The following is a 21,239-nucleotide window of genomic DNA, read 5'->3' on the forward strand; positions in this document are numbered from 1 at the left end:
CGCGAGGTCAAATATACCGAGAGAGCCGGGCCGCCGTGGTTCGCTTCCACCGAGGTTTCATCCACACACTCTAAGATAACAGCTATCTTGAATTTCATAATACCAGTACCACATGAAAGTACTGTTCAGTATATATAGCTTTCATTCAAATGGTCGTTCAACATATCTCTTTCAGCGTTTAATAAGTTAGTAGCCCTTCAAAAATTAAATAAAATACAGGCAAAAGAGGATAACATGCTTAGTAATTCTTACTGCTTACACAAAGACAACAATTGATTTCCCTATATTTGAGAAATATATATACAAAGTTATACTACATTATTTAATTTGAGATTATTTTTTGCACAGTTCCAGGACATAGATAGTGAATTAAACATCTTTTTAACACGAACTTCTTCCAACTTGCGTTACCACTTACGACAAATGCATTAAGGCTAATACTGATGTACATATCGCGAATATGTTTAATTTGTTCCTAGGAAATGTAACACCTAGTTTCACGCACTTATCCCCTGAGAACCTAAAGAGCAAAAGCTGCCTATGAGAGTATCCATTTCAATAAATTAACGAAGAGATTGCACGTTTCTGTCATGTCTTGTACCGAGGTATTACTGATAAACCAGTATTATGGACATTTTAGGAGCCCAAATGGCCACTCCCTTTTATGTTCTAATAAGACAATTAAACACTTTGCAATTTGGAACAAAATCCAAAAAGCTTGTAAAAAGCCTTAAGCTTAGTCACCGGATTACGGTGAATGCATTGCTGACAAAGTCTTCTTCTGCTCGTCCAAATTGTCGCGTCAAAAATGCTTGAACTATCGATAAAAAGTCACGGCATAAATGATGTATGACTCATTTTAGAACGATTTGGCATTTGTTTCGCGGCATGATCATCAAGCCCATTGCCGTAAACCGGGCCATGCAGTACTAGAACTGTTTTAGTTTTGGACGCAAGCGAGAACGAAACACGTGGTTCAAGCTTTTTTGGGTTCTCTATAAATGATGTTCATTGCAATGTTAAAGAGTTGAAGTTCTTTCTCTGGTTTCAATAACATGCGTCTGAGTAGTTCCATGTGAGTGCGACCTGTTCTTCAGTCCTTTTTTCACTCTTGACATTAGCGGAGATCTAGCGCCATTGTTCTCCTTCGAGTGTTTGTTATTGAGAGTGACCCTTAGCGAGCCTCGTAGTACATCCTGCGTGCCGTCGAAACCCTCGGAACTTGAAATAATGTAAAACTCGCATCCTAGATCCATCGCAAGTAATCGTCCCTCATACTCTGTCACATCTTGTTCATATTTTAAGTCCTTTTTGGTTGCTATTAAGAAAATTGCTTCCTGTGAGATATTTCTTGTCTCGTGAAGGTATCTGATGATCAGTGCTGCCTCCTTGAACGACGCGCGATCAGTGGTCGAGTACAGAACAAAGAACACGTCAGCTGAAGAACACGCGTCGATTTTGTCCACAGAATTCTGCAAAGTTAAACAAAGTGGTAAATTCTTCAGTCTGTTTTCTAGTCATGCATGTAAACCAGTGTTAAACTGTTAAATTGTATATTTCCAGGTGAGACTGTTAAAAGAGCACTCAAGCTAACTCAAGCAATACAGGAAAAGCACATGGCAGTTCTCCTTGCTCTGGAAACTGCTGCATTGGTTTGGTTTTCAACCTCGCTTGAATAACATTGATTTTAGCCTCATTAGAATTTGGAAGGATCCACACCAACGGCAAGCCTCATGAGCGAGACAAAATTCACTTGATCGCAAACTTCGTTTAACGTTTTACTTCGTTTAACGTTTTACTTTCTGTTAGTCTTTTTTTTTCTTTTTAATGAAATTTATGTTAGGCAATTGGAGTTACACCTGACTATTAAAGCCACCAGTATATATATGCAGCGAGGGTGGGTTAACCATGGTTCACTCAGAAGTTTTGTATAGTGTGGATGTAACAAGTGAGGCTATTGTATACTAGTTTTCTGAATGAAAACTTTCCCAGGATAAACTTTGCTCTGGTAAAAGATTTTTTTAAAACAAACGAACCATTAATTGGGAATCCTCAAACAAACAAGCCAAACAAGTCCTGCCTAGCCCCAGTCCCCTTGCCTCATTTTATCGCTTGACTAGTCTTTCAGCGAAAGGAAGGGATTAACGGGGAGGGGGGGGGGGGGGGGGTTATCAGTCACTCCCCTTAGTAGCAGTGACTTTTCCCAGCATGACGCAGTTCTTTCCGTCTCCATTTGAGCTGTCTCAGCTCACTTACAGTTTACAAGTTTACAGGTAAAGTTTACAAGTTACTGTAACTTAGGGACAGTTCATTTTTTATGAGATAGGGGGGGGGGGGTGGGATGAGGGGGGGCCATCCGAAAAAATTGGCAGGGGGGCCAGCCAAAAAAATGGGGGTCAAACTAAAGGTAAGAGGCGAAGAAAATGCAGCCAAAATATTCCGAGGCCAATCAATTTTTCCCGGGGGCGCATGCCCCCGAACCCCTACTTTGTTATGTACCAAATGCCATTAACTCAACCAGACAGCTTATTGGTTACCAGTCTTTTTTGTACACTGATAAATTCTTTATTCACAAGGCTCGATATATTTTAATTTCACTTGATTATATGATTTTGGGGGGGGGGGGGTCACGAAAAAAATGATTCGAGGGGGGGCCAGGCAAAAATTCGAGAAGAAGGGGGGCAATAAATAACAGTGACTATCTATCAAATCCCACCAGCCCCCCCCCCCCCCCTACCCCATAAAAAATGAACGGTCCCTTACTTGTCCTGCAGTGTCCAGGATTTCTAACTGAATTTTCTGGCCATCCACTTCAACGCGGTGACGATATGTCTCCTCTAAAGTTATATAAACAGACGCAGATTAAGTTACGGTAACATTTTCAGGTATATATTTCTACTCACTTAGTCAAGTAGCTTGTATATTTGCTCTAGTGATCATTTTTGGGGGAAACGGGATCTGATTGAAGAAAAAGCGTGCTTAGGATTTAGCGCGAATGAAAGGCGATGTCACAAGGGGCAACTTGCAACAACGATTTTTTGCGCGACAATGTTGTGCGAAAAATTGAACACCGTGTAACATGATACCGGGGACGAGTTTTCGCACAACTTCATTGACTCGGCAACACGTTGCCAGTTTTTTAACCCAAGTCAAAAACTCGCAACGTGTTGCCAGCATTGTTGCGCGAAAAATCGTTGTTGCAAGTTGTCCCGTCTAAGACCAGTTTTCAATTGAGTGTCGTAAAACCAAAACCAAAGTAATTACTCTGGCCAATCACAAAGAACACAGACAATCCAGTGAACCAATCAAAACTCGAAGCAAATACATGTGGCCGGCACGAAGCGCGGGAAAACGTGCGCGAGCGAGTCATGATTGGTTTTGGTTTTTGTTCTGATTGGCTGAGAAAGTGGCGCGAGATTTTTGAGCCAATCACTAAGCGTATGCAATGCAAAACCAAAGCAAACGCTAATTAACTTTCGACACTCAAGTGAAAACCGCTCTAACATCCATCATGAACCTCAGAATTGGCGGGCTACTCTGAGATACTTTACTTCAACAATTTCAGTACCAGAATTTAAATTCTTCCCAGTGGTCTCGCTCAGTGATTCCTAGCTATTTAGGAGAATTTCTTTAACTATCAAGACTATTTCTTTACCTAATGTCCTGTCGTACTCTCCAATGAATCTCTTTGTAAGAAGCCTAACTGTAAACGCTGAAAAGATACAAATGAAAGTATTAAATGAAATGTTTATTTTCACAGAGATACACATCAAACCTGCTAAAAAAAAAAGTTTCCTTTGAGATTAACTGAACTGGAACCTCCTCACTGTACTTGCACAATAAATGAGTGCCAACAAAATTCAGTAAAAAAATAAAACCATGCCATGTACGATTTACGTTGAAATAAAACCATGACTAGAGATACCGTATGTGCAGTTATGCTGGCCTCTATGCTGGCAGCCTTGATACAGGCGAGTTTGGTTTCTTTTGTGGTTGTTTTGATAATTGAATTATTCGCGGTGCCAAAGCCCCATTTCTCGTTCACGTGCCTCTTCGTTTTAAAACTTGGGGTGTTGTAAAGCAAAACGTAGATACCTCCGCAAAATAGGTCCCACTAGTTACGACACAGGCAAATTAAACTCGCCGAGCCATACTAAATATCGCCCCAGAGGGTAGAAGGAATAAAGTTTCTTCGGTTTGTTTTTACGGTAGTCTTATGCATGGTGCCAAGAGCCATTGATTGCCTCTGCACGTGCATACCTCTCTTTTTCTTTTTTCCTTCTTTTCTTATACTTGGGGTATGGCAAGAACAGCAAAATAAGCCCACTTTGTCCTTGACATTTAACGAGATAGGCCCACTCCCCAATGTTTGTTTGAGTGCAGTGTCTCTCAAGTTTGGAAGAATGAAGAAAGTCAACACAGTCAATTCTACATACGTCATTCTTGTACAATTGTTATAGAGTAAACGCGCACTGTTTTGAACAAAACAACGAAGACCATTTTGACTAAGTATACGTAAACTGCTTTAAATTTTTGTTTTAATTTGCTGAGAGGATGGCTATCAGACACGAACTGGAAAATTCACGAAGTTTCATGTTAATTTAGGAGTTTCCGCTCCCATCAAAAACTTTCGGGAACTTCGTACAAGATGTTGTAGGAATTTCATTCATGCGTACGTCGAATAGTTTACTTTTCTTATCTGTTTGCTTTTTATCGGAGTGTATTTCCTTTTACGGGAATGATAACAATTCTATGCACAAAAGAAACATTTGTTTATGTCGATGGTCACGAACGCATTTCATTTGTTTTTGACAGTTTTTTAAGTTCTTGCATACATACGTTAAACGGTTTCCGGTGATGGCACAAATAATACAGGCGTTAACTCTAAACAAGCAAATTTGTGTCAGTGACGTTTTGGCAAAAACAGATTACACTTTTTTTTGCCCGTTCCCCGTGAAAAACCCGCACGCCATTTTCGATCACGAAACGACTCGTCCCCGGCAGGGGTTTTGTGACTTTTCTTTTCTTTAGAACGCGTTTTGCCAAATCAAAACGAAATTTAAAACAGCTACGCTTCTCGATCCTTCTTCGCCAAAACATGTTATTAATTTTCTACGACAAATCTTGTATACGTGACTTCAATCACAAGCGATGATAGGAACCTTTCACCCGTCGCCACGGGGAATTAAATAGTTCTTCTGTCACTGCATGCTGAGGGAATTAAGTGTTTATTATGATATGGCTGTTAATTCTTTTGTACATTTCAGCCAATTGCTTCCCCCAAGCTTCCCGTTCTCGGCGTTTTGGCAAAACTGCACGTTGCAGTGGAATTGAACGGACATCTAGCGCTTAGTTGAAACGTGACTTGTAAAAATACAAATTAAATCATTTTGGATCGGCGACCTTTTAGTGACATAGAACCTTTGTTTGATTGCAAGCTTAGAACTAAAACATAAACAAACACGCTCTACACACACGTCAGAACTTGACATGCTTGTGTTTCTAAATACCTGATTTTCCTACGCCGTCTTTTCCTAAAACAACGGATCGAAAACTTTTCAAGTTGGCCGTATTGTTTCCATTCAATCCGCGGGGCTTTGTTGGCGTTTGGTAGTTTGCTGGTAGCGTTAAGCTGTCCATAGATCTATCCTGAAAATGGAAGCGGAGATTAATCTTAGTGCTAGCAGTCAATTGAAGTGCATCACACAATAATTTTTTTGTAATGGTATCTGTGGGCTTTTGTAATGTATGGATCAGCGAATCATTGAATGAGAATTCATCACTTTCGCCGGCCACTGTTTCAGTTTTTTACTGGTATCCTATACTCAGTAAGGGTCTAGAAGATTAGTAATCCAGGCCAATGAAAGGTCGAGAAAGGGCAAGCTTGCTCAAGTATCGTGGGAATAAAGTGCTGTGTTCTAAGCGGTTTATAAAACTGCGTTTAGCAAATTTATGTTTTAGGATAAAACTCCAGCTGCGAAGAACATCTGATAATGGAAATACACCGAGCGAGTAATTGCATGCCATTTATCCAGAATATCAAAATTTAATGGTTTCACTTGGCTTAGATTAGTCGCCTGAACTATATTATTGGGTGTCTGTAAATTATTTTGTACAACTCGTATGGTGGAAATTGTGAACCAAGAAATCACAAGGAAGGATGTACAAAATTTACTGCTAATTGGTAAACTCCATTTTAACACCTATGACCTCCGCAAAATATCTTTTAAAATCAAGAACACGAAATTGATCGATAAGCGATACATTACAAAAGACTCATAGCATTTTTTCCTACCGTGTTCAATTGAAATTGTGTCTTGCTTCCTCTGTGTTGTACTTTAGTAGACGTTGTTTACTTCAAGCCAAATTTTACTAGTCCGTATACTTCGATATCAAACCGCATAATGATTTATTGTTCAATTATTTTTCACTATATATCTCACGGTCGAGTTGACGTCATCAGGCAGTATTGTGTTTTATTGACCTCCGCGTGATGCCCGGAAGTCCGCGTGCGCTTCGACGTGACTCTCGGGCGTTATTCCTAAGCGTTATCAGTGTGACTAAAGCAGTTAGAAATTCTATGCAATTTCAAAGATTTTTAAGTCTTGTTTTGAAATAACTGTATGTGCATAAGCTGTTTCCTGCACGAAGTACTCTTAGTAGATCTTTTTCATAACAGAATAAAGTTTTTTTCGCGGGTTACAATTTTCAATAAAAACATTTGTGATATGTTCCCTGGCTCGTCACGTACAAGGTTAACGCATGGCAAAAGAAACTTCTCTGTTGCTAGGAAAACAATATTAGTTTATACACAAGAGACAAGTGCCGCTAATTAAGTGATCAAAAGGTGAATGACTTATTGTACTTTCTAAACTTAATGACTACTTTTTACAGACGAAATCACCCCGGATTACATAAGCAACAGGAAATATCTAACAGACTATTTGCGTATGGCATACCTGAAAGTAAAAATTAAAATGCATCGATGTCATATATTGGACTACGAAAACACTTTTTGTGTGTGTTCTTTAAAGGTTAATGCAGGTAGAATGATTTTCAATAAAGACAACAAATTGCGTAATTTTAGGCTGACTTAATTCCAAAAGACAAAAGCAAAGCAATTGTATTGTGAAGTATTGTTCTCCGACATTAGAACTTTATGAACACGAACAAAGCAAAAATCAAATTAATGAATCAGCAATAAAGATGCTTAGCTTATTTTCAAGTCCTCACTAATGTTTACAATGGCCGTGCGACATTAAAATACGTCAATGATATTTTATGAGCTGAAAGAAAAATAAACGCCTTTTTTATACGGAAACGAACAATTGAAGCATGTAAGTTATTTGGCATCAAAGTGGAAACACTTCACTGCAAAGTAGTTCTGTTATAAGAATGCTTGTTGTTTTCGGCGCTCTTGGTATTTTGATTTCTAAGATAAGAGCTCTATATTTGTTGCCGGTTCGTTATGTTATTTTAGTGAAAGTCAGCCCGTGAATCACGTCCACGTGCGTTGATAATTGATCATAATTAATGACTACATATTTTAAGGATATCATTCTCAGCCGTGCATTTCTCTAATAAAAATGCGTAAACGTTTAAAATCTGCTAATCCAAGTTTTCATTGTTATGGGAAACTGGAGTGTCGAAGCCTATGTGGTGGGGTTTAACGGGGAGGGGTGTGAACTTAACGAGGCTGCCGAATGACTGCGGCGGCCATTTCAAGTACGAGAAAAAAATAAGTTGAAAATAATATGAATATGAATATATCTTCGAAGTACTCTAGCCTTGTATTTAAGATCGCCTTTAATTAAAACTTCTACCAATTATACGTTACGTCATATAACTAAACTCGAAGTCAGCCAAGGTCTTTTCCATAATCCCTATTATATTTTTCAGACCCTTTTCACCAACCGAAAGAAGTCGTAATAGCATTATTTTTTGAAAATATTCAAGATCCTGTCAAGATTCAAATATTTTCTTCAAATGTTGCTGCAGGAAGGCAATAAAGAAACTATCCAAATTGCTTTAACCTTAGCCTCTAAAACATGTACGTCATTTTTGATAGAAGTGCCCTAGACGTCTTGAAGCGCAGGTCTTTTGGGGACAAGAATATTTCGGTTTTATTGGAGCCACGCGGATATGCGCTGTTTAGAACTGGCGCTAGTGACGCAGGCGCAATGTTGATTTGGCTTAATTTAATATCTGCCATCACGACCAAAAATAGCCGCGAGAGGCCCGAGAGGGAGAGCGAAAAAAAAATGATCACGAAATCCTTCAAAACATTATCCTTAGTTATAATGTTGTAATTAAGTTTCTCTTCTCTCAGCAAACGCTGTACGCACGCAGCCGTGTTTAATATTTGCGTGTGATCGTCGACTGGTTCAGTACATTTTTATTTTACTTGTGGTTAATATTTGCCCTTCCAGTTTAGTCTCTTATTATTTGTCTTGATCACTATGCGCAAGTTTTAAACGGTAGTCGTTTGAAAATAATTCTAGCTGTTTTCTTTTCTCGACCAATTTCCCCCACTCCCCAAAAGAGTTCACATTTAACGTGAGGATTATCGTGACCTTTTGAGATACCTTGCGTGTTTCGTTGTTTACATTCCTCTGTTTTTGAATTTCCGCAACCTGTGTGCTTTTACACAATTTTACTAAAAGAGAGATCGTGGCATGCAGGAATTACAAATCGACAGGAAATTTTGTTACCTAAAAAATTCAGTTTATTGTTTTTCAAAAGCTGCCTTCTGCCCTGTGCCAAATGCTTTGATTTCCTGGCTCGCCGAAATAAAATGCAAAATGCCCCAAGAACCTTTCAAGATGGCACCTTTACAGAACTTTTTTGCATATAAATCTATAATTTGTCAAACGCGCACTCTGTTAGCTTTTTATAATTGAAATTCTCTCATCTGTTGTAAGAAACTAGTTGCCAGACTTAATGCTTTCTTCCTTTTAAAGAATCTGTTCTTTGTTCTCAGTTTCTTCAAGATTGAGTAAGAATTCAATTCTTGCAGAAAACAGGGTGTCTCTTGGACTGTAGATAGAGACCTTATGCGTGAAGTTAAAAACAAATACAGCCCTCTCGTGACGAGCTGTTTATTTTCTAAAACTGATTTCATCATTAACGAAAGGTGTTTTTCATCTCAAGATTAATCTGTGTAACCTAACTTAAAACGCACTCAAGTTAATATCTGTGATTACTTCCAACTTCAAGTGGGGTCCTATTCATCAAACAAACTAATCAAATATATTTGCACCACTGAATGTTTGATGACATCAATAACAGACAAAAGAAAATTGTTGGAGCACGGAGAACATTCAAAACGAAACTAATATTGTCTTTTGAGGCCTGATGCAGTAAATGAAAATAAAGAAAAAAAGCTTGCACACTTGGCCCAGCTGCCCAATGCTGCAATATAGTAGTCAATTCTACAGCCGTGCGTTCAATTAGCTTATTTAACGAGCAGACAGAATATTATTGTGGTCGTATTTGGCTAAAAAGTGGGATTGAACCGGAAACCTTTTTTGTCATAGTTGTATCAGTGTATAACAAAGGCTCGATGTTCTGTTGCTAACGTGCTAATAGATTTAGCCGACCATGCACTAATTATCACTATGGAAAGTCCTGATAATCGTATTACCAAATCCGATATCGACAGAAAACAATAAAGGACCTTGGCCACGAGTCTCTATTCATCGAGTATTGTGGTTTCCTCCTTGGCTTCCACGTATCCGCAACCGTGAAATTGATGCATGTTTATTAGATATTCACGACACGTTTTGCACCTCGGCCAAGTCTGGCACACTCTTGGTAATGTTTATTGTTATTAATTCTTCCCATAACAACTTCTTGGAAGTTAACCGCACGATCCGGCCAAACATGCCTTATCTTGTGTATGGAACAGAGCAGACGTACTTCCTTATTGAATATCCTTATGATAAACGTGCTTTTTCCGTTTTTGTGCCAGTACTAATGGCCCTTTAGTTAAGTGACCATATTTTACATTATCGCAGTTAATTCTTTTCTATATTTGTTACTAATTTGCCGGCAAAATGGAACTTCCTTTACGTACTACATGACAAACAAAACCCTATGACACCTGCATGGGCAGCACCTGAGGTTCTTCCGCTCAGAAACTCGGTAACCTTTTGTCCGCACAGAATAAACTGGCAAAGGTGCAGAATTCCAAAGCTTCTAAAAAATAAACTCTTGTATTACACTCTCTATGAGAAGTCTTAATAAATATGGATTTAAGTGCGATGTATTTCTCATTGGAAAAAGTTAGAAGTCGTCCGTATGCTTTGCGCATGCACGCTTGACTACAACACAGCCCCACCTGCGGACAGTATTAGGAACACGATGCCAAATAGTGTTATGTCTGACATTTTTCTACGATAAAGAATTGGCTCTCTGCAAAGCCTTTATATTCGCCGGGTGTAATCTTCGGTAAAATGCTATTGATCATAAAATATGGTCCAGCAGTTTGCTTTTTAAATGACTTCTATTGTTAAATCCTTTCGAATATATTCCATAAGGCACAACAATCCGTAATAACTGTTTTTTACTAATCCATCCTCGAGTCTCTGTGAGTTAGTCAAAAGATTCCTCGGGTACGCAGTTTTCCCTTAGCTTGCCGGTTTCACAAATGCACGTGTTTTCTTGATCGTACACTTCTGAATGTTTCGTAAAAATTTCGACCTCAATTTCAAACGGATGGCTTAACGCTTGAACCGGAGACTTTTCTAAACGCAGATGCAATTTCAAAAAAACACTCTAATTTTCCGGAGGTTCCATCTTGGATTATGGCAATTTTCAGTACGTTTAATTTATCCCTGAAAGAAGTTCGAGGTTCCTTATTTGCTAAGGGAAGAATTCTTTGATACAGGTATATATAAGACCTATATGAAAATAATTTTAAAAGGGATTTGCAGTTGTATCATGGCCATGCACCATACAACGGTCAACCAATATCAAAACTATCTTACCAGGCTAACTTGTCTTCGCTTTGCGTTCTTAAACATCCAGCTCGACATCTTGAATGCAGTGAATTCTACACAATAAATTCGGAAGAAGTCCGTCGCCCTTTTATACGCCTCTTTTCCGTAATTCGACGACCTACAAGGCACGCATCCAGAATGAATTCGAAGCCCTGCTGAGAGGCGCAAAATGCAGTTGCGACGGATAGCGACCTTAACAACTACACACAGACATCGGGAAACTGTGGTTAAATTCCGATGTTATCCCCCGCTGAATAAGCATAAACGTAAACTCTCTTACAGGAAACTTCTAAAATACGGTAGCTTGTAAAGCAAACAAACAAACACTTCTGTTTTTGTTTATTTTCCAGTCAAGGAGTGCTTATAAAAGCAGAGTACTCATACATACCTCTATTATTGGATTCCGTTATCATGTCATCTTTGTCTGACGTGCTTATGACGAAGGCAACATTTTACACTATGATAACAATTCCCTTACGACAAAAAAAAAAAAAAAAACACGTGGGAATACAAATAGATTCAGCGTACTCCTCACTTAAAGCGATATCGGTATATATACATTTGGTATCTATATAGTTTCGTCCCTTCATTAAGATGGGGTGATATTCTTAACGGCGTATTTTATTATAAGCGCCCTATTTTTTTAAAGTCTATTTTTTCTGCTGCGGATAGTATGAAGAACATTTTTGTCAGTTGTGTCACTTGTGAATTTTTTTGACAGTTGTGTCCGACTTGTGAGTTAGCCAAGAAAAATAGTTGTAAGTGCTGTAACAGACGGCTAAGTATTCGGACTAGCTATTTTAGGGCTTTGTTAAGTACTTACCTAATCAAACAAATATTCGCAGATGGTGAAAATAACTTGTGAGAGTCTATCCAGAAGCCCAACTTAAAAGTAAGTAAACAACTATTCCATAATCATAGCTAACATTACTACTTCATGAAGTGAAATCTATTTTGTTTGGCCATATCGAAAGCGGATTCCTACCGATGAAGAAAAAAAGGTACGTAGCAAGCCTGGATGCATGGCGCACAGCCATTTAGACCCAGAGGGAATGTCCCGTTGCTCTAACTTCGATTTTCTTTTAGGAGTCGAACAGATCACAGAGATACAGCAGACGGTAACACTTTGAAGTGTTAAAATTTCTAATAGCCTGCGAAGCTAGCATTTTTTACATGTCTGCAATGGCCAAATAATAGCGGGAAAGTCGTAAGGAGAAAGGGAAAGAGGAATCTCTACCTCCCCGCCCCCTTCCTACCTTCTCTTTCAAATAATAAAAAAATAACCCATTTATAAACAGCAAGAATTAGATTGCAAGCGAAGAAAATGGCAAGCGTGCGGTGTGCATCCATCGAGTTATATATTATGGATGCAGGCGGACGCGCATGGGCAAATGGAACAAGCGCAATTATAACCGACTAGAGCGGCCGCAACCCCATAGCGAGAGCCTTCGTTCACCTTAACCAGCGGTCGGGGAACGAGCGACCCTAGAAAGTTCTGATTGGAAGTCCGAAAATATCGGTGTCAGGAGTTCCGGTATTTTGTTTTGGCTAACTTTTAAACACATGACTCAACGAACTCCTTGGTATTTCCCTTTTGGCTATTTTTATCGTGTTCAAAACCAATCAAAAATCGATCATGCAACGGGACTTTCGAGAGTAGCTCGTTTGGTCAAGCTTGCGCAGTGAGGCAGCTAGGAACGAAGACTCGAGGTACGAAATTGGAGTTGCTGCGCATTACCGAAGCTCGTCGGACTGTTTACAAAGGTTTTTTTTAAACGGTGACTCCATTCTTGTCCCCAAAAGGGGTCCCCAGGGGCCGCGATCCTTTTTTTTTTTTGGACCGCGGCCTTCCTTCGGATAAAAAGAGGGAATGTGTCGACTCCACAAAAAAACAGTTACCGAGTAGAATCCGTTGAACATTTTATTGCGTTAACTCGCTGCAATTTTTATCAGCTCGCGTTCTTTGGTACAATATAATTAAACCCTTAAAAATGTTTTACTCTTGAGAGTTAATAAATACGCCGAAATTTTCCTAATCTCTTACACCCATAGAAATATTCGTAATTTTGTCAGTATTTACACCGCTTTGTAAATATATATTTTTCTGCCATAAAATCATCAACACTTCATTAAACGCACGTACAGGTATAGAAGGAAGCTCTGTCATCTATATTGCACTTATAACTCTTTACAAAAGAACAATATTTGATGTATTTCATACAGCCGACCAAAGCGTATTATAGGATTTTGTATGGATGTATATTTTGGTTTTTTGTGGGGGGGGGCGTTGTTTGAAAAATTAAAATTATATATTTTTTTTTTTTTTTTTTAATTTTTTTTTTTTTTTTTCAGCCTGAATGATGTTACTGGCAGGACAAGAGGTCGAGAAAGAAGAAGTCGGGTGCCCCTGTGAAGTACGAGCCATTCTTCTCTATTTATGGTTTGTCATTTGATCTGGCATCTCGATGGTTATCTGAACAATCTCTCTCATACTACCCCCCCCCCCCCCCTCCCCGTTCTCTTCTACCGCCCCTCCCCGATATACTACCACACACCCATCGAAATTCCGAATACAATTATATACAGCTACGACACTGACTTCTTCCGGCTTAAAACATTGTCAATGAACAGTCTAATAGAAGGCGAGCCTTGTTTCTGTGTGTTCACATATTGCCGAAGAGTGTTATAAAGAACATTTTGAGAGTCATCAAATCCCTCCGACGCGGAGAGCTGATAGAAACCACACTCCAGAGCTTGGGCTAACAGTCGTCCCTCGTACTCGTCGACTTCTCGAAAATGCTTCAAGTCGCTCTTGTTGCCAACTAGAACCAGGCATGCCGGGTTCACGTTCTTGGTTTTGAGGAGGTATTGACAGAGAAGGGAAGCTTCTTCGAACGAGGCGCGGTCGATTGTAGAGTAGAGGACGAAGAATAGATCCGACCCGGTGTGTACGCAATTGTCGATCTTTTCTAAAGAGTTCTGCAAAAGCAAAGGATATTTAGATAGGTCAGAAAGAAGCGTGGGTTTCATTACGCTGCATAGTGAACAAAGAAAATTCGCCCAAAAAATTACATTGAGAACTAGAAGTGCGAAGAAGCGCTTATTCAGACTGGCCGTCCGCGTCTTCAACACTAGTTACGTCATCCAGCTCTGCGCAAACGTGGACAATTTTACAGTTACAACGTACAGTAAATTATGGGAGACCTAGAGGTTTTAAATTATCCAGTGCAATGACAAATGTCACGGTGTCTGACATTTGCAGAATGCAGAATGTAGACTGCAGACTGCAGAAGCAGAATGCAGAACGCAGAATGCAGACTAACAGAATATATTGTGTTACCTTAACCATTATTGAAAGCAAACCGTAAACAGGCTAACCGGAGTTTAAAGTAGGCTAACCGAAGTGCGTAGTAGGCTAACCGGAGTGAACTTTTCACTCGGGTTAGCCTACTACACACTCCGGTTAGCCTACTATTCACTCCGGTTAGCCTAAATAGCACTTCGGTTAGCCTGTTTACGGTTAGCTTTCAATAATAGTAAAGGTAACACAATATATTCTGTTAGTCTGCATTCTGCATTCTGCGTTCTGCATTCTGCAAATGTCAGACACCGCAAATGTCACACTTCTAATAAATGCATCTCAAGAAAAACTACTGCATGTCTCGGGCACCCCCACCCGGCGCTTCATGTGTTGTTGGTGACTGTCGTTTCGAGTGGAGGGGGACAGGGGGCGGAAGAAAACGAGTAAAATGTCGTAACATTTCGTTATATAAGAAATAGCGGAGGCAAGAGGTTCAGACCCCCTGTCCCTACCCACTTTCAACAGTCAAATCAGTAGTTCTTTCAGAGTCAAGTGAATAATGTTTTTTAGGTAACAGTGTCAAGTCACTGGTTTTTGATCTGCATGATTGGTAGGTTCTTCGTAATAATTACATCGCAGCTTTTAACTTAGGATAAGCTGATCCGAAATGACCTTATTTCGTCCTGTGGGCTAAATTTTAGCTACCTATGTGTAACGTACAAGACTGTACAGGATAGTGAAACATTTCAAAGAAGCCAAAGAATATATAGCACTGATATGTTTCGAATATTATCTCGAATGCAGGAAAATAGATAGTCCACAGTGTGTTATTGAACTGCGCGCTCTGTAGCAGTAAAATTCTTACCTTTCCTGCAGTGTCCAGTACGTCGAGAGACAGAAATTGTCCATCCAACTCTACATGATGACGATATGTGCTTTCTGTGAAAAGGTCAAAATAACATATATATTACGACTCCTTACATGAAGTACCTATCTCCCTTGACTAGGTGAGGAATCCCCAAGAGTGATTATTAAAATTCTTGAAGAAACCCAGGCATTTGTGAAACGCTAAAGTTGCGAGAAAGCCACGCACCAGAAAAAATTCGCCTGGTGCCTCCCCGTCTTCTCCTCGCGTGGCCTTCTCACATCTTTCGCGTTTCCAAAATGCGCGCCCAAAAACTGCGCAGGCTAAAATTGTATGTTCGTGCAAATGAAACGCTATCGCTCGCAAGTTTACCTTGTTAAGTTTATTTTCAAATTCCCGACATTAATAAGTTTTCTCTGCTTACTAAATTATGGCTGGGTTGAATTTTAAGCCGATAAGGGGTCAGTAGACAGTTTTTCTTCCGGCTTTGTGGAAGTAAAAAAAAAATCGTGATTAAGAGTTAAGACGCGTGTTGGTGGAATGAAATAAAAGGATGTGGCGAATTAAGGTCTGTTATGTCTGTTATATATATAAAGTGAAAAAAAAAAAACGTTTTTTGCGAAATGAGAAACATAATAAAGTATGAAATTTTTCAAGTGGGAGAAAAATGAAATTATAGTAGATATGATAGTGTCTTAGTTCCGGGACTCGATTCTTCATTCAGGAATAGGTCAAGGAATTCATAACTTGTCTAACTCAACGTTGACATAGTTTTTCAGACAACATTCGACGGATTAACCTGTGAATCCCAACACTCGTGTCTCGACAAAGGAAATAGACATGCTTGATTTTTACCGGTTTCTCGAGTGCCTCTTTCACCAACTAACAAAAAAGGGAACTGATTGAGGATCATGATTCAAGAGGGGCTCATTCAAGCCCTCTACATTTCCCGGCAATTGCATGCAACAGAGTTTTACTGGCTACCGAACAGACAAAAAGTGCTGTGCTATAACTTAGCAGGGGATAGAAAATATTAGCAGTAACAACAACAAATTTCTATCCTATTATGAACATAGTGGGATTTCGTTTGGCCAACTTAAGGTGGTAAAAGGTTGATTGTTTCTTAGTGACTTTGTTCATTGTTCAAAGGAGCTACTGACGGGGATTTGGCAGATTTTTGTTCTAAACTGTTCTGAAATTAGTGGTAGGCAACTTAACCCATGAAAAACATTATCTTTGAACTTCTAAAGGAAGATATAACCTTAATTTGCGGATAGAAATCAAGCTACGCCTTTAAATGTCGAATTTTTTTGAAGTCGCGTGGAAAGAACCTGAAAAGATAAGATTTTCAAGTTGCAATCCATTTCCATCCTAGCCATTCACAGCCAAAGACGCTTGTTTACAGTTTTAGTGCTCTAAAAACGGACTATTATTTTTAGGTTTCCTGCGACACAAATATAAATTTGGGCTGTTCAAAAATCTGGTAAAATCCGTGACAAAGCCGCTTTAACATACTGCCGGTATTTGTTAATTGTCCTCACGAAGTCGAAGCAGTGCCAAGCAGTTAGTTTACACGAACATAAATGATCATAAATGTCAAGTTAAACCATGACAAAGAATCTTGACAAGATAGGCCTATAAATATCGATTCGATTTTTTGAAGTCGCGCAGAAAGAACCTGAAAAGATAAGATTGTCAAGTTGCAATCCATTTCCATTCTAGCCATTCGCAGCCAAAGACGCTTGTTTGCAGTTTTAGCGCTCTTAATATAGCAAGTTAGCATGTAGTTTGTTTTACCTTGCCTTATTTTAGTTCGCTTTTGTAAACAGACCACACGTAAGTTAAGATTGCGTGGTTTTCTCTGATTTTTTTGTGGATTAACCAACCGCCTAGCCTGTTGTTATTTTTCACTGAAACATCGCCAAAAACGGAACTCAAAGGTCCACGAAATCCCTTAAAAATAAACATTGAACAATCGCACACAGAGAGTGATTTGGGAAAAGACCCACATTAAGATGGCTTTGATAAATAGCCTTTATCCAGGAAACAATATTAATTTTCCCGATAATAAGTGCTTATCTAGTCTGGCTTATCGTAAACTAATGAGTCCTTGGCTACTAAATCAGTCAAAGATATCAACTTACCTAACGTTGTGTCATACTCTCCTATAAAACGTCTGGTTAACGCTCGAACTGTGAACGCTAAAATCAGTAATTGAAAAATAAATGCAAAGTTAATACAGTTAATACTCCTTACGAGATTTAAGGAAACTGAACATATTCGTGTGACTCTGATCTTACATTCACTGAGTACAAGAGTTCGGCTTTGGAGCTTTCCGGCGAAAGATAAATGGTGATAATTAACGGGGTTTCATGCGATAAGTGCATATTTTTGAAGGCAAGCAAGACGATTTGGAAAAAAAATTGAAGTCCATGTAGGTTAGATATTGTATGGGTTTTTAAACATACTGATCGATTTGACCACAACTTTAATTTAACTTTCACTCAGTGATTTTAATTGGGTCTTCTTTTTGCATTGGTTTTCCTGACTTTGTTGTGTAACTTAAGATGATTTTTTTTTTCCAGTGGGTATCGACAGATACACTTTCTGCCGCTAAATGCTTGTTCGCGTGACTCTGTTAATCGTCCTTTGACGGGCGTTCAAAATGCTTGAAAATACAATCAAATGAAGTTGTGGTTCAGCGAATGCCAACAATGGCATTTGTTCTTCATTATAAACAAATTACAATAGCTCCTTGCCAAGGTTATATATCGCTGTCAAACTAGGCAACACAGAAACATTGTTCGTGAATAAAAACTCGGTGTAAAACAGTTCGGATAAACGGTTGCCGGAAAACTCCCCCCTGGTCTTCTCCGCGAGCTTTTTTTCTAGATCTTTATACCCACATGCAGGCATACACTATAGAAGATTACTGCCTTCTTTTCTGCGTCAATCGCTTTTCATAGAAAGTAAATACAGTTTCGCGTTTCACGTAGTCATTTGATATTGTAAACTGTAAATCTGTGAAGTACATGTTATGGGCATTGAAAAGTAACCTCTTTCTATTCGGATACATTGGAACAGTGACCTTTTGAAGACAGTTGTGATATGCATTTTGATCGTGCAAGTTTACAAGTGAACGATGTTTTCAGCATAATCAGTCAACTTTAAAGCCGAGAAAAGACATACGATCGCAAAAAAAAAAAACAGCCACATAATCTCTTCCCGAATCATTAATTATATTTAGTAACGTAGCAATACTTGAAATAAAATGGTAGCCGCCAGACAAGTTTAAAGATCTTTAAATCTCGCTCGCAGACAAGTGTTTATATAACTTGTATAGCCCGCGTTTTTTCAGAAAACAAATTTGCTCGAATGTTAACATAGCCCATTTAATACCTACCAGACTGTTGTTTTGAAGAGTTTTTAATTCTAAATTCAGAAGCCCTGTCGCCACGACTTCCTCCAGCTAATGAGACTAATTCCCTTCACAACAGGTCTGCCGTGACGCCCACAGATCGCCCCGGGGTAAAAATTAAAGAAAACAAATTCTCTGAAAATTCTTACACGTCTTTTCGGCGACGAATGGTAGGTTTTTAATTAACTTGCAATTTCAGGGTTTCTTTTACAAAACAAGGCGTAACATTTACACGGAGACTTTATGAAAATACGACTCAAGAGCGTTGTTTGTTTCAAACAAGTTCTGCTTCGCTACCCTGAGTCCTTGGTACCCTACTTGTGAGGTGGTTTGATGTGGCTACCGTTTTAAGAGTTTAGCCGTTTCCGTTATATCTATTTTAGTTCTGTACATGATGTTCTCGTGATTTTAAAATAAAAACTTCAACTGTGAGTAAATTTACGGCAAAGCAATGTAAAGGGTCTATAAACCTCTATTTACTCTAAAACACAAGAACCCATTTAAATGCTCGCACGTGCTTAATTCAAATGGTTTACCTGATTTTCCTACACCATCTTTTCCTAGCACAGCGATTTGAACATTTTTAACGCTGGAAGTTGTCCCATTCTTTCGTCTTTTAACCATCGGACTCTTGATCGGCGGTCGCTCGTACGTTGTTGAGTATGAGCACTTTTCCTACAATAATTCAAACACAGTCATTAAGATTAAAGAAACACGACTTGGGCCAAAAAAAGCAAAGTTTCCGAGATTCCGAGCTTGTAAGAGATCGATATACGACTGACAGAATAATGAAAAGAAAGTTATTGAACATGCTTACCATTATTATTGTTACGTACGAAGCTTCTGTATGAAATCGTTTCACAACTTGAAGTGCTGCGTGGATAAATAGCCCTCTTTTTGTCCGTGTATTTGAATAAGATACTTATCTACTTTCCGGTTATTCGAGCTTCCCTTAGGGTCACGACATGCGTGACAAGGCGGTTATATAATTACACATTGACGTGTTTTTCTGCTGATCACGAATCGAATATAGATTAAACCGGAGTACCCCCTAACGTCAAATCAACGTTACCGCTTTAAATACCGTCGTGTTTTCACGTACTGGTGCTAAAGATCGCAAATTAAATGATTATCTGACACGAAGCCAAGCTATTTGACTACAGAGGGCACGCTGGAAGCATAGATTTCAACAGAGCTATTGTCAAAAACAAAAACTGTTCAAGGACATCCGTCATCGGTGCTTGAACAAACTGAAAAGGTTGCATTTGTTTATACAATTACGACGGAACGTGTTTCATCTTGAATTCCAAACGCGTAAAAGTTTTGGCGTGTGTTTAGTATCAAATGTATCACTCCCTAAATTAATTTCTTTCGGAAAACCGACAACTGACCACAACAATGCTCAGATAGGATTCAAATCGGTTTTGCGGTGAGACGCTCATTTCGTTTCTGATGCCGTGAGATTATCCTATTCTTCACTGTGGTCTGCTTGACCAATATAGATAGAAATCTGTATTAACCTGGGTCGATGAAGAAAGGCGTTTTGTTTGAAACGGAAGACTGAAAAAGGCCCACATATAACATATTCAGAAGAGGTCATCAGTAATTATTAAATTTCAAATAAAATATGAGGGAGCAAATAATTACAACGGAGACCAGTGTTTACCTCAGACTAGTGTATAGTAATGTTTTAGTCAATAATAGTCGATTGCGATCGTATCGTCAGGAAAAATCAGGCAAAACCGTGCTTTGTGGTTGATCGATCTTGAAAAATTTCTTTAAGGAGCATTAAGTGCGTTTATTTTTGGGGTACACAATTTAGATCGAAGATAGCTTGAAATGTTCAACCTCGTTAATTGTGATCCGATTGGCACTAAAGGATGGAATTAATAAGATAATAAGGATTGAAAAAAGATGGGGGAGGAAGCAAAACTCATGCATAAAATAAAAATTAAGGAAATTGTGTCACATCCCTATCGAGACATTCCAATCCCGAGTTTCAGTCTACGTGTTTCCTTTATGTACCCGCCCCGCATGAAATCATCAATGTCCCTTCTTGATTTAAGGATTTTCACTTGATCAATTCAACACCTAGACTTATGCTATGATTAGTTTGGCGAAGATTACATAAAGACTGATTGTAGCAAAGTGTGTTAATGGGAGCATTTTAAGCAATCAAGTCACATTTGGCAAGATAAAACATCCTGACAGGGGAAAAACTTTCTCTTAAACCAAGAATTGTCAGTTTGAACTAAATTCGACAACGTTGTCCCTACTGGTAATTCAGGCCTGTACAAACTCTAAACCTGTTGGACGGTGAAAACTGTCGATGGCCAAATGTTTGAAACCGACGACAAGCAAACTAATAACTCTGCTTTCACTGATAATGCGGCGCTGGAAAAAGAGGATTTCAAATCATATCACTGTATAAAGCACCGGAACATTCAGCAGACCGGCTGAACGTGAAAGTTCCGACTGCCATCGGAAAATTGCGGTACTGGGCAGTGTCGCTACTTCTTCAGAAAAAGGAAATATAATATAAGTTACTGACATTTTTAGGTATTTTTGTATAAAGCATTTTTAAATTAGAATTTTAAACTTTGTAACACGACCCCGCAAGCGAAAGCATAAATTTTTTCGTGTATATATAAAAAA

General features: G+C 38.9%; 2 protein-coding genes and 1 long non-coding RNA gene across 5 annotated transcripts in view; 1 reads left to right on the forward strand and 2 right to left on the reverse strand.

Annotated features, from left to right (window-relative positions):
• LOC144642641 (uncharacterized) overlaps positions 1-1,933 on the forward strand; it is a 34,728-nt gene extending 32,795 nt beyond the window's left edge. Inside the window, exon 3 of the long non-coding RNA XR_013568757.1 lies at positions 1,564-1,933. This is a non-coding gene — a long non-coding RNA (uncharacterized LOC144642641). The remainder of the gene's footprint in view (positions 1-1,563) is intronic.
• On the reverse strand, positions 157-11,118 carry LOC144642609 (ras-related and estrogen-regulated growth inhibitor-like). 2 transcript variants are annotated; one of them, XM_078501622.1, is made up of 5 exons: positions 10,989-11,118; positions 5,511-5,649; positions 3,656-3,712; positions 2,764-2,837; positions 157-1,472 (listed from the first exon to the last, which is right to left on the reverse strand). In XM_078501622.1, the coding sequence occupies exons 1-5, from the start codon at positions 11,034-11,036 to the stop codon at positions 1,020-1,022; spliced, it is 771 nt and encodes a 256-aa protein (XP_078357748.1). In that variant the 5' UTR covers positions 11,037-11,118; the 3' UTR covers positions 157-1,019. The 2 variants fall into 2 exon arrangements, with proteins under 2 accessions (XP_078357748.1, XP_078357749.1); XM_078501623.1 differs by lacking the exon at positions 10,989-11,118 and adding an exon at positions 6,296-6,418.
• Positions 11,119-13,532: 2,414 nt separating this feature from the next.
• On the reverse strand, positions 13,533-20,643 carry LOC144642616 (ras-related and estrogen-regulated growth inhibitor-like). Of its 2 annotated transcripts, none has more exons than XM_078501628.1 (5): positions 19,402-20,643; positions 19,121-19,259; positions 17,311-17,367; positions 15,167-15,240; positions 13,533-13,979 (listed from the first exon to the last, which is right to left on the reverse strand). In XM_078501628.1, the coding sequence occupies exons 1-5, from the start codon at positions 19,402-19,404 to the stop codon at positions 13,587-13,589; spliced, it is 666 nt and encodes a 221-aa protein (XP_078357754.1). In that variant the 5' UTR covers positions 19,405-20,643; the 3' UTR covers positions 13,533-13,586. The 2 variants fall into 2 exon arrangements, with proteins under 2 accessions (XP_078357754.1, XP_078357756.1); XM_078501630.1 differs by having other exon boundaries at positions 19,121-19,278; positions 19,425-20,641.
• Positions 20,644-21,239: the final 596 nt, after the last annotated feature.

Source organism: Oculina patagonica, chromosome 2 (genome assembly GCF_052425735.1).
Source record: "Oculina patagonica isolate OP01 chromosome 2, crgOcupat, whole genome shotgun sequence".
Classification (NCBI taxonomy): domain Eukaryota; kingdom Metazoa; phylum Cnidaria; class Anthozoa; order Scleractinia; family Oculinidae; genus Oculina; species Oculina patagonica.